This window comes from Stegostoma tigrinum, chromosome 22 (assembly GCF_030684315.1).
Source record: "Stegostoma tigrinum isolate sSteTig4 chromosome 22, sSteTig4.hap1, whole genome shotgun sequence".
NCBI lineage: Eukaryota > Metazoa > Chordata > Chondrichthyes > Orectolobiformes > Stegostomatidae > Stegostoma > Stegostoma tigrinum.
Window position 1 is genome coordinate 51,103,619 of NC_081375.1, and position 12,681 is coordinate 51,116,299.

General features: G+C 42.0%; 1 protein-coding gene across 6 annotated transcripts in view; it reads right to left on the reverse strand.

Moving 5' to 3' along the window:
• Nucleotides 1-2,893: 2,893 nt before the first annotated feature.
• The window catches only part of tsen54 (TSEN54 tRNA splicing endonuclease subunit), a 29,805-nt gene continuing 20,017 nt past the window's right edge, over nucleotides 2,894-12,681 (reverse strand). For 5 of the 6 annotated variants that reach the window (XM_059653824.1, XM_059653823.1, XM_048555518.2 and 2 more), the window contains 2 exons: nucleotides 7,974-8,090; nucleotides 2,894-4,678 (listed from right to left, as the gene is read on the reverse strand). In XM_059653824.1, coding sequence (XP_059509807.1) covers nucleotides 4,528-4,678; nucleotides 7,974-8,090 — 268 coding nt within the window. In that variant the 3' untranslated portion in view covers nucleotides 2,894-4,527. Of the gene's footprint in view, nucleotides 4,679-7,973; nucleotides 8,091-10,934; nucleotides 11,003-12,681 lie in introns of those variants that run through there. The other variant, XM_048555521.2, reaches the window with a different exon arrangement.

Consider the following 12,681-nt stretch of genomic DNA (forward strand, 5'->3'; position numbering starts at 1 on the left):
AGACTTTCCACATCAAACAGATGTTTACCTGCACATCTGCTAATGTGGTATACTGTATCCGTTGTACCCGATGTGGCATCCCCTACATTGGGGAAACCAAGCGGAGGCCCATTTCTGAAGAAGGGTCTAGGCCTGAAACATTGACCTTCCTGCTCCTCTGATGCTGCTTGGCCTGCTCTGTTCATCCAGCTCTACACTTCGTTACCTCGGAGGCTTGGAGACCGCTTTGCAGAACACCTATGCTTGGTTCGCAATAAACAACTGCATCTCCCAGTCACAAACCATTTCAACTCCTCCTCCCATTCCTCAGACGACATGTCCATCCTGTGCCTCCTGCGGTGCCACAATGATGCTACCCAAAGCTTGCAGGAACAGCAACTCATATTCCACTTGGGATCCCTGCAGCTGAATGGTATTAATGTGGACTTCACAAGTTTCAAAATCTCCCCTCCCCCCCACCACATCCCAAAACTAGCCCAGCTTGTCCCCGCCTCCCTAACCTATCTTTCCTCCCTCTTATCCCCTCCTTCCACCTCAAGTGCCACCCCCATCTCCAACCTACTAACCTCATCCCACCCCCTTGATCTGTCCATCCTCCCTGGACTGACCTATCCCCTCCCTACATCCCCAACTACACTCACCTTTACTGACTCCGTCCCCACCTCTCTGTCTCCTCTCCACCTCTGTTCTATCCGCCTCCCCCTCTCTCCCTATTTATTTCAGAACGCCCTTCCCCTCCCCCATTTCTGAAGAATGGTCTAGGCCCGAAACGTCAGTTTTCCTGCTCGGCCTGCTGTGTTCATCCAGCTCTACACCTTGTTATCTCAGATTCTCCAGCAACTGCAGTTCCTACTATCTATTGTTACTACATAGCCTGCCATTACACACCCCCTGTTAGTCACTAACAGTCCCCATTAACAATTATTCACCCTCCCAGCCTGATCGTTAGCAACTCCTTTATCTGACATTAAGGAAAGCTCATCAAGCCATTTTGCTGCTAGTTGATGTTCATGTATTCTGACGCCTATTTTTTCTTCTTGTCTATCCGATGTAGTGCTTGTGGCAGTTGTTGCATGGTATTTTGTAAGCTACGTTGGCTCTGCATATTGTGGGAATGGGGTCTTTAATCCTTGAGTGTTTGTTGGAGAGTGTCTGCAGGCTTGTGTACCACCATGATTCCTAGCAGCTGCAGGAGTCTTGTTGTCAGTTCTGATAAGTTCCTGGTGTAGGACATTGTGGCCAGCGTGTTAGTGCGTACTGTGTCGTCCTGTTGTAGTCTGTTTAGCTGCATCTGTGGATATCCCAGCTACTTCATCCACAGGTGCTAATTTATGCTGGAATTTTACTGGGTATTCATAGTGTGGAACAGCAGTGATGTCAGAAGGGTTTCACATTAATCACATTTGAGCTATAGGGAGAAGCTGAATAGGCTGGGGCTATTTACCCTGGAGCATCGGAGGCTGAGGATGACATTGTAGAGTTTTATAAAACCATGAGGGGCATGGATAGGGTGAATAGCGAAGGTTTTTTCCCCTGTGTTGGGGTGTACAAAACTGGATGGCATAGGTTTAAGATGAGAGGAGAAAAAGTGATAAGGGACTGAAGGGGCAACTTTTTCATGTAGAGTGTGTTTGTGTATGGAATGAACTGCCAGAGAAGTGGTGGAGGATGGTACAATTTTAGCTTTTAAAAGGCATTTGGATGGGTACATGAATCGTAAGAGTTTAGAAGACTATGGGCCAATTGCTGGCAAATGGGACTAGATTTATTTAGGATATCTGGTCAGCATAGGTGAGTTGGACCAAAGGGTCCATTTCCATCCGTGCAACTGTGACTCTATGACATTAAACGTTTTTCACAGCATACAAATAGGAATCAAAAAGTGGATTCAAATCACTTTTGCAATCTTTACTTGGTGTAAACGATTTTAATGTAAACAGGGGCTGATGGTAAATTTGTTCAAGTAACTATTTGATCATATTTCAGCATCCACAACAATAAAATTACTTTTTTCAGGGCCAATTTGGTTTGAAATGTAGTTATGTCCAGTCGCAGCTAAATGAATAAGGTGTAAATATTTAAGGAGTTTCAAATAACGATGTGGGGGTAACAAAATTAAACTCGCACCTTTATTCACCCCCCCCCACCCCCGAGTAATTTGCTTGCCGTGGGAGGAGGGAGGGAAAAGTACTCTGCCCTGTCCAACACCGGCACCTCCACATCACGCCTACACTGTTTGTGTTAAGACTGACCACAACTTCAGGACAGGGTGGTACGGTGGTTAGCACTGCTACCTCACAGTGCTCGGGACCCGGGTTTGATCCCAGGCTTGGCAACAGCATGTGGAGTTTGCATGTTCTCCCCGTGTCTGCACGGGTTTCCTCCCACACTCCAAAGATGTGCAGGTTAGGGTGGATTTGGCATCAGAAATGCGGGGGCAGAGGGATAGGATCTGGGTGGGACGCAGTTTGGAGGGTTGGTGTAGACTCAACGGGCCAAATGGCCTGCTTCAACACTGTAGGGATTCTATGATGAATCTACGTGTAGCATCATTGAACGATTACAGGGCTATTTAGCCCATCATTTCAGCGTCATACTCTGTAAAAGGAATTCACACCTGCCCCCAATCCATATTGCCAATATTCTTAAGCTGTGGCTGGTGACAGTTCACCTTCAACACTCCACAAAACATACAGCCCAACATGTTTTAACAATGTTTGAAAAAAAATGCCAGGTATTCTGTGCTTCCTCAAAATGGTGCCATGGAATATTTTACATCCACCAGTGGGTCCAACAGTGCATCGGTTTTACTTCTCTTTTGAAAGACACTTTGTCTGCCAATGTGACTCGTTATATGGCCTAAAACTGAGGATAAAGTCCACACAACACTGTCTTTCATTTTATTAAGAGGTTTATTGTATTGTGGCAATTTGTGATGCAGGTATTTCAGTAACTGAATACAGAATAGGAAAAAAATATACATTTGAACCAAGGAATACAATGAACTCAAAAAAGCATGCTGACAACATTGTCTGGTCAAAATGTCAAACATGCCGCAAGTATCAACATATGCAAGTGACTCGAATGAAACATGATGCATTGAAGTCGGTCAGAGATGGTGGTGTTTTAGATAACTGATGCTCCTTAAAATGTATCTCTCTTTGATAAGTGGAGACTAATGAATCAGCGTGTAGTATCTTTGTAAAGAAATATAATTCTATGTTGCTGCAGATCTTTCACTACACAGAAGTATTCATACAACAGTGTAAAACCTTTTGTTACTAAACAAATCTTGCTTCCTGGGAAACAATTTTTACATTCAGCTCTTTCTCCTTTCTAAAAAAAACACACTTCTAAAAATTTCCTTGAGTAACAAATTGGCATCTGATTTTGTTTCAATCCTACAATGTAAAACTGGTTGTTCAAACTAATAGTTGTAAAAAACAATAATAAAAATAAATATTGGTTAAAGAGAAACTCCAGTGGTTCCCTTCCAGTCCTGATGAAGGGTTTCAGCCCAAAACACTGACGTTCCTGTTCCTCTGATGCTGTCTGCCCTTCTGTACTTTTCCGGCTCCACACGTACAGACTCTGGCTTCCAGCATCTGCAGTCCTTATTGTCTCTTTCTCTCCAAACATTCTCTCCCAGTTCTAACCACTTGATAGCTATTAAACAACTTTCACCCTATAAAGACCCAAATTATAAACAGCTATAGTAAATGCTACAGGATCAGTGCTTTTAGAAAATCCTGCAACACACAAGTGGCTTGACAACATAGACACTGTCCTAAACCTCTGTGTGCCTCTACCTTGCTCTCCTCCTTTAAGATGCTCCTTAAAACCGAACTCTTTTTGACCGAGCTTTGGTTTACCTGACGACATTACCGTCTGTGCCTCGGAATCCTTTATTTTATATTAAAATACTCCTGTGAGGTTTTTTTCAGCATGTTTTATTACTTCAAAAAGGTACTTTGTAAACCTGTTGTTGCTTATATAGGAAAGAGACAACATGTGTGACGGAGGAAATGTGACAATTACCTGAACCCATGACAATGTTTAGGTCCAATATGAAATAGAAGGTTGACAAGTTTGCAAAAATCACTAACATTGCAAAACAAGCCAACATATTTTGGACTTTTTCTCTTATTTTCAAAGCAACTGAAGACAACCAATTCTACATCATAAATGGCTTTTTTCCTGGTGTTATCTGAATTCTGAATATAAATATTTCAGCAAGAATAAAGGGAGAGGCCTCTGGAATTTCTTTCTGAAGCTCAAGCTTTGTTCAAACAGCGGGGTAAAAATATCATTTTGAAAGTTCCGTTAGACATAATCATTGATTGCTATCTCAGCAATAGTCTTATTAGTCAGTTAGATCGGACCACCAATTAGCCAATACACTATGAAGAGGACAAAAACCTTTGGAGAAACATTGATGACCAATGCTTACTAACTGTAAGGTTAGCGTACTCCATATCCCTGAGAGCATGTGCAATGAACTGCTGGTTGTCCAAAGCTCCAACACCATCAGGGGTAGACATCCACAGGCAGTTTGAATTCTTTAAAGGTGTAGAAAGAAATATCTCCATTATCCACCACAGCAAACACAACAGGAACTTCACCACTCTGAAAAGCTAGTTTCTTCATAGCTCGCAGGTCTGGCACTGGCCCATCAAAGCTGCAGATACATCAGGGCAAAGGAGAAAACATTTGTTAGAAAAGAAATAAAGGACTTGCATTAATATATAGCATGAGGTTGTTGACTTGCTCACCCGCCGGTTATCGTACAGACACTTCCCCACCATGCTAGGTAACATCATCAGTGCAGTCTCCGATGAAGCAATATTATTCTACTCCGCTTGGAGTACCAAGCAGCACAGAACAACATGCTTCATTGGAGGCTGCACTAATGGCATTACCTGGCATGGTGACAAAATGTCTGTATGATAACCAGCCAGCCCAGCGAGCAAGCTAACAAACTCATCCACAAGCCGAGCTCCAAATCTTTGCAAGGACCTTATTTATATAGCATCTTTCAGCACTACAAAATGATTTTTAAAATTATATCCGTTTGAGGGATGTGGGCATTGTTGACTGGCCAGTCTTTCTTGCCCATCCCTAGTTGCCCTTGAGAAGGTGGTGATGAGCTGCCTTCTTGAACTGCTGCAGTCTACCTGCTGTGGGTTGATCCACAATGCCTTTAGGGAGGAAATTCCAGGATTTTGACCCAGCAACGGTGAAGGAATAGCGATACGTTTCCAAGTCAGGATGGCGAATGGCTTGGAGATGGTAGTGTTCCCATATATCTACTGCCCTTGTCCTTCTAGATGGAAATGGTCACAACTTTGGAAGGTGCTGTCTGATGAACTTTGGTGGGTTTCTGCAGTGCATCTTGTAGGCAGTGCACATTGCTGCCACTGAGCATCGGTGATGGCAGGGAGTGGATTCCATGAGTGAGGCTATCTCAGGCCATTGCTCAACTAGTCTCAGACAGCTCTCCCAATTTCAGCACTAGCAAAAGAGGACTTTGCAGGGTTGACAGGGCTATTTCTGCCAACCTTTTCCAGTACCTAGGTCAATTCCAGATGATCGGTCTAGTTTCATTTCTTTGAGACTTTATTGCTTGCTTGGCCATTTCAGAGGGCAGTTGAGAGTCAACCACATTGCTGTGGATCTGGAGTTACAAGTTGGAAAGGCTGGATAAGGATGACAGATTTTCTCTTCCATGAGGTACATTAAATGAGCTGGATAGACAATAGATTTTAGACAATAGTTTCATGGTTTGTCGGTAGATTTTTAATTCCTTTTTTTTCCATTGATGTAATTTGAACCCCCGTCCTCAGGATGAGCTGAATTTCTGGATTAGTAGTCTAGCAATATTACCACTAGGCCATCACCTCCCCAATGTCAGATAGATTGGGGAGGACAAATTCAAGTGGGATTTCCCTCATGCTTATTGTCTGACAAAAGGCAACTAATTGTCTTTAAACCGTGTTCACTATCTTCTGTTAATTTCACCCGAGAGTACAGGCAAGGATGTTGAGTTAACATTGCATTCAAAACGTTAGACCCTTGACCACGCAGCACTGCCTTGATACTGCACTGTACGCTCGGTCTTTGTTATACATAGATTCACATAACTGGCAAAATCAACTCCAGACCTGATCCTTCTTCCCCTAAATGACTGATCCTGCTGGATTGTGTGGGCCTTCATGGTAGATGGAGAATTTCTATTATAGCACTTGTGTTATCCTTGTGACATCCGTGCCCTCATCCTCTGCATATAACAAGGATTTGGTACAGTGCATGTATGTTCAGGTCTCTGGAGTGGGACTTGAACCTACAACATTTTGATTCAGTAGCAAGTGTTATACCAACTGAGCTACCTCTGACATGTTAGAAACTAGGAAGCTTAAAGGCCATCAAACTCTGTGGAATCCATAGCTAAAATGTCGAATATTGTTTTAAAGATAAGGAAAACCAGTGCTTTAGGCCAAAAATATAACTCCTGTGCTGGAACTTTTCCCCACACACTAAGCTTCAAAATCAAAATGCAACAGATGTATTACAGAGAAAGATTAAGGAAACAAGGAGTCATGTAGCACCTGGTGTAGGACATCACCAACACCAGTATAATGGGTCATATGGCCTCCTTTAGTGCTGTCATTTATCTGACTGCATGAAATTGCAATTTTAAGTCTAGATTAAATAAAGGAATAAAATGCATTATCTAAGCTTCAAACTACAGTTAAGCCAGATGCAGACTCTAAAGTACCAAGGAGCTCTGAAGGTCTTCGACGGGAAACATAAACTCTGTTTCTCTCCCTATAGGTACCATCAGAACCGCTGAGTATTTCCACCAATTACATTTCCATCTTCGGTGGCAAACTTCATTCCAGAGGCTAAAGCCCTGGTCTCTGCAGGAGACAAGCAGTGTGTTTGGTTTGTAGGTAAACCAGAATCTAGATTCTTGGTTCTAAATGGCTATTAATTTCCTGTGTATTTCTTACTGAGAAGTATGTTTCATAGCTAATGTAGATTTGGCAGTAAAAACTTACAGGAGAAAAATTATGTCCAAGATGATAAAGAGGGATTTGAGCCATTTGTAATATCACTGACAGGGACAAGAGACATGCAACTTTGGCAGCCAGGTATTAACAGCAAGTGCATCTGTATAAAGGCCTCCCCAAACCTCAAATGATGAAGGCACAATATTGATCATGGCTCACAGGGTGTATGAGATTGGGAAAGTTGGGGGAGCATTATTTAACCATGTATGGCCTGAATCAATCCACTTAAGAGGGCAAGAGAGGGGGAAATCAGATCACTGTACTAACTCCCATGCTAATGACATGTTCATTATGAGCACCTGACTTCCTAACTTTCATGCTCGTCAGTCAGTTTACTCAGCAAAATAGACACCAGAGTCATACAGCACAGACACAGACCCTTTGGATCACTCATCCGCCGACTCAGCTGACCAGACATCCCAAACTGAGCTAGTCCCATTTGCCAGCGTTTGGCCCATATTCCTCTAAACCCTTCCTATCCATGCACCCATCCAGATGCTTTTTAAATGTAGTAGGGGGAATCTCAAAATACAGAGTATCCCAGAATAAGGGGCCACTTGTTTAAAACTGAGATGCAAAGGAATTGCTTCTTCTAGCGAAGAGTGAATGCCTCAAATTCTCTAACCCAGAGAGTTGTGGAGCAGAAATCACAGAAAACATTTAAAAGAGGAGGTAGCTAGATTTTTGAAACATCAGGGAGTTGAGAGCTATGATAAATGACCACAAAAGAGGAGTTGAGGCCTGGGCCAGATCAGCCACGATCTTGTTAAATGGTGGAGCAGATGTTATGATCCAAAAGGCTCAAATTGTGTTTGTTTGTTCTGCACTAACAGGTGCAATACATTTCTAAGGCACTATGCTTCAGAGATGTAGTCAACAATTCAACTCTGTACTGTGCCATACCTGCAAACACACATTCTTGAAAAGGGTTTTCCAGGTTGGGTTTTACGGAATTCTGCCACAGTATCGGCCTGGTACACATCGAAGGCGATCTTTATTTTCTCAGAGGCTTCATGCATCCTGAACAGCACAGTTAGGGAAAAGGTTAAGGTAACAAACTTATCAGTTAGAAAGAGATAAAATTACACTCAAAATGATTTTCACTACGTGAAAGTCAGCTAGAGTAGACAGGGAAAGCACTTTAGCACAAAACATGGTGGATGAACAATGGCAGAAGTTTAAAAATATAGGCCACCACTTACAGCAAAGATATATTCCAGTCAGAAAGAAAAATAAAGCAAGAAAGTTGAGGATTGTATCAAATGAAAAGAAATAAAAATAGAAGGTGGTAAAGATAGTGTATTTGCAAAAGCAAGGACTGATTGGGGTAGTTAACATGGCTTTTTGCATGGGAAATCTATCTCACTAACTTGATTGAGTTTTTTTTAAGAAGTGGCAAAGAGGATTGACGAAGCAGAGCAGTAGATGCAATCTATATGGACTTCAGTACTGCATTTGACATGGTTCTGCATGGTAGACTGGTTAGCAAGGCTAGATCAGATGGAATAGACACAGAACTAGTCATTTGGATACAGAACTGCTTGAAGGCAGGAGACAGAGGTGTGGTGGAGGGTTGCTTTTCAGACGGGAGGTCTGTAAACAGCAGTATACTACAAAGATCAGTGCTGAGTCCGCTGCTTTTTGTCATTTACATAAGTGATTTGGATGTAAATATAGGAGGTATGGTAAGTTTGCAGATGACACCAAAATTGGTAGTGTAGTGGAAAGTGAACAAGGTTACCACATGTACCACAGGACCTTGATCAGATGGGCCAACGGGCTGAGGAGTGGCAGATGGAGTTTAATTTAGATAAATGTGAGGTGCTGCATTTTGAGAAGACAAATCAGGGCAGGACTTATACAGTTAACAGTAAGGCCCTGAGGAGTGTTGCTGAACAAAGAGACCTTGGAGTGCAGCTTCACAGTTTCTTGAAAGTGGAGTCATAGGTAGATAGGATAATGAAGAATGTATTTGGTACACTTCCCTTATTGGTCAGTGCCTTAAGTCTAGGAGTTAGGAGGTCATGTTGCAGATATACAGCACATTGGTTAGGCCACTTTTGGAATACTGTGTTCAATTCTAGTCTCCCCGCTATAAGGCAAACGGGACTAAATTAATTTAGAACATCTAATCGGCATGGATGAGTTAGACTGAGGGTCTGTTTCCATGCTGTACATTTCTACAAGTCTATGACTCTAATAGTAAATCAGAGGATTGGAAAAGTTTTAAAGCCAGCAAAAGATGATTTTAAAAAAGGAGAAAAACTACTAAGAGGGTGAATCAACAGGTATTATAAAAACAGACAGCAAGAGATTCTTTAAATATATAAAAAGAGAAGAGAGACGGCAGTAAATACAGGCCCCTTCGAGAAGGAGGGCAGGGCGATAACAAAGAGGAACGAGGAAGTGGCTTCAAGGTGCAGAATACTAATAGCACTTCAGAAATACTAAATAATAACTGGGCTAAAATGGAAAAGGAAGTAAACACAATGATTTGGAAAACTGCTAACGTAACAGCCTTATTCAAAAAGGGACGGAGACAAAATGCAGGTAAGTATAGGCCAGTTAGCTTACATCCAGCACTAGGAACCTGTTAAGAGTCTATTATAAAGAATGTAATAAAGCATTTTAGAAACAGAATAAGTAGAAACAAAAACAGAAATTGCTGGAAAAGCTCAGCAGGCCTGGCAGCATCTGTGGAAAGAAATCAGAGTTAACGTTTTGAGTCGAGTCTCCCTTCCTCACACCTGCTGAGCTTTTCCAGCCATTTCTGTTTTTGTTTCAGGTTACAGCATCTGCAGTATTTTTGGTTTTTACTTATAATAAAGTGGACTCAGTTTGGCTTCGTGAAGGGGAAATCATGCCTGACAAATTTATTACAGTTCTTTGGCAAGGTTCAAAGCAGGGGAAGCAACAGATATAATATATTTGGATTTCTAAAAGGCATTTAATACGGTGCCTCACTAAACGATACTTATTAATATAACAGATAGATGGATAGGGGAATTGGCTAACTAAATAAAACGAATAAGAAAATTAGGAATATGGGGGCATTTTCAGGATGGCAATCTGTAACTAGTGGATCAGTGCTTAGGCCACAATTATTTATCATACATTTCAAATGAGCTGGATGATGGAAGTGAATGTAACATCACTGTATTTGTAGATGACACAAAAATGGGTGGAAAGGCAAGCAGTGAGAATAAAACAAGGAGTTCACGGGATGTAGCAGGTTAAGTAGGCAAAAACTTGGCAGATGAAATATAATGTGGGAAAATGTGAAATTATGCACCTTGGTAGGAAGAATAGAAGAGCTGAATATTATTGAAATGGATAAAGTTTGCAGAAAGCTGCAGTACAGACGGATTTGGGCATCTTAATGCATGATTTATAAAAAGCAAGTATCCAAGTTCAGCAAGTAAACGGGGAAAGCAAATGTAATATTGCAGTTTATTTCAATGCGAACGCTGTAAAATAGGGTTCCTTGCGAAAACTATACAAGGCCACAGGTAGAAAACCGAACAGTTTAGATCCCCTTATCCAGGGAAGGGTCTGCTGGTATTGTAGATTGTTCCCAGAAAATTCACTTGGTTGACCCTGGATATGGAGTGACTTTTTTACGAGGAGAGATTCAGTAGGTTGAGCTTGTACCCATTGGGATGTAGATGAAAGAAAGAAGGCATTATTGAAACATAAGATTCTTTGGGGGGCTTGACAGGATAAATGTGAAGATTTTGTTTTCCCTGGTTAGAACGTCTAGGGCTGGTAAACAAAATCTTAGAGGAAGAAATCAACCATTTAAAACAGTAATGAGGAGGAATTTGTTGTCTCGCAGAGGGTGGTATACCTGTGGGATTCTTTACTGCAGAGGGCTGTTGAGGCTACGTCATCAAGTACATAGAAGGTTGATTGTTAGAAAAGTCTGGCGGCATCTGTGGAGAGAAATCAGAGTTAACGTTTTAGGTCCGGTGACATTAACTCTGATTTCTCTCCGCAGATGCTGTCAGACCTGCTGAGCTTTTCCTGCAATTTTCGTTTTTGTTTCTGATTTCCAGCATCGCAGTTCTTTTAGTTTTTACCTTCAAGGTTGAGATGGACAGATTTTTAATCTTGAAAGGAATCAAGAGTTATGGGGGTTAGGCTGTGTGGAATTATCAGAGCAGCTATGGTGTCATTGAATGGCAAAATATAGTTAATGGGTCAGCCGACTTCTGCTCCTTTTTTTAATATTCATAGAATCCCTACAGTGTGGGACCAGGCCCTTCAGCCCAACAAGTCCACACCAACCCTCAGAGCCTCCCACCCAAACCCATCCCTATAACCCCACCTAATCTACATATCCCTGAACACTATGGGCAATTTAGCATGGCCCATCTACCTAGCCTGCACATCTTTGGACTGTGGGAGGAAACTGGAGCACCCAGAGGAAATCCACGTGGACACATGGAGATGCTTATCTTTTGGTCTTATGCAAGGGCATCCCAGAGCACTTCTATAGCAAATGCAGAACTTTAAGTATGGAGTTAGTGTTGTCAGCTAAGGATCTAGAGTATACACTCATGTCTATTCAGTGGGACATGTAACAGCAATCTGTTATTATCGAATGGCAATGCCCAAAAGTCAGCAACAGGTGATGATTATATTAGTTAAGGGATAATTGGATCGAGTATTTGAGTGGATCTATATATCTGAAACAGGTAATCAATGTGATGGAGTTTGTGAAATGTGAGTGAAAAAAAAAATCAAAACTCTGAATGGAAAAGGATATGCCAAGATGCTGCCTAACAAGCATTGAATCTTTGGAATTTCATACAATCTTCTGGTTCGGAAGAGAAAGTGCTACAGTACCAAGGCAATTTCTGACAGCAAAATACTACAGCAGCATTAAATGTAAAACTGAGATAACATGGTGTGAAGCTGGATGAACACAGCAGGCCAAGCAGCATCAGAGGAGCAGGAAAGCTTGATGTTTCGGGTCAGGACCCTTTGGCCTGCTGTGTTCATCCAGCTTCACACCGTGTTATCTCAGATTCTCCAGCATCGGCAGTTCCTACCATCTCTTAAATATAAAACTGCTGTTTTGTTGATTTCCTCAATCAACTGTTAATTATCATTTGATATCACCGATGGAGAAATGGACACATTCCCTCAAAATGCTGATTACACGAGAGTGAGAATATAGAAGTTTTTCTGCCCATTTTACCCCAACCTTCCAAAGCAGCAGCCCTGCCTTCAGCTGTTTCTCAAATCAGGGCTGTGTTGGGGCCTCAGGTACCTTTTGCAGATTACGCTTGTGTTAGCACACAATGAATAGTTTGGTTCAGTCACTAGTTTGACAGAGGAAATTAGTGGCGGGGGCACAGAATTTGTGGAGGATCGTGAAGGCAACTAGCATTATCTGCAATCTATAAATGTATCCTAACCATGTCTTGCAACATCGTGCAGAAAAGATGTATAGGGATGTCACCAGAGCTGCAGGGTTTGATGAGCTATAGTAAGAGGCTGAATAGCCTGAATAGTGTAGGTTAGATGGGCTTGAGATCGGTATGACAGGTCAGCACAACATCGAGGGCCGAAGGGCCTGTACTGTGCTGTAATGTTGTATGTTCTA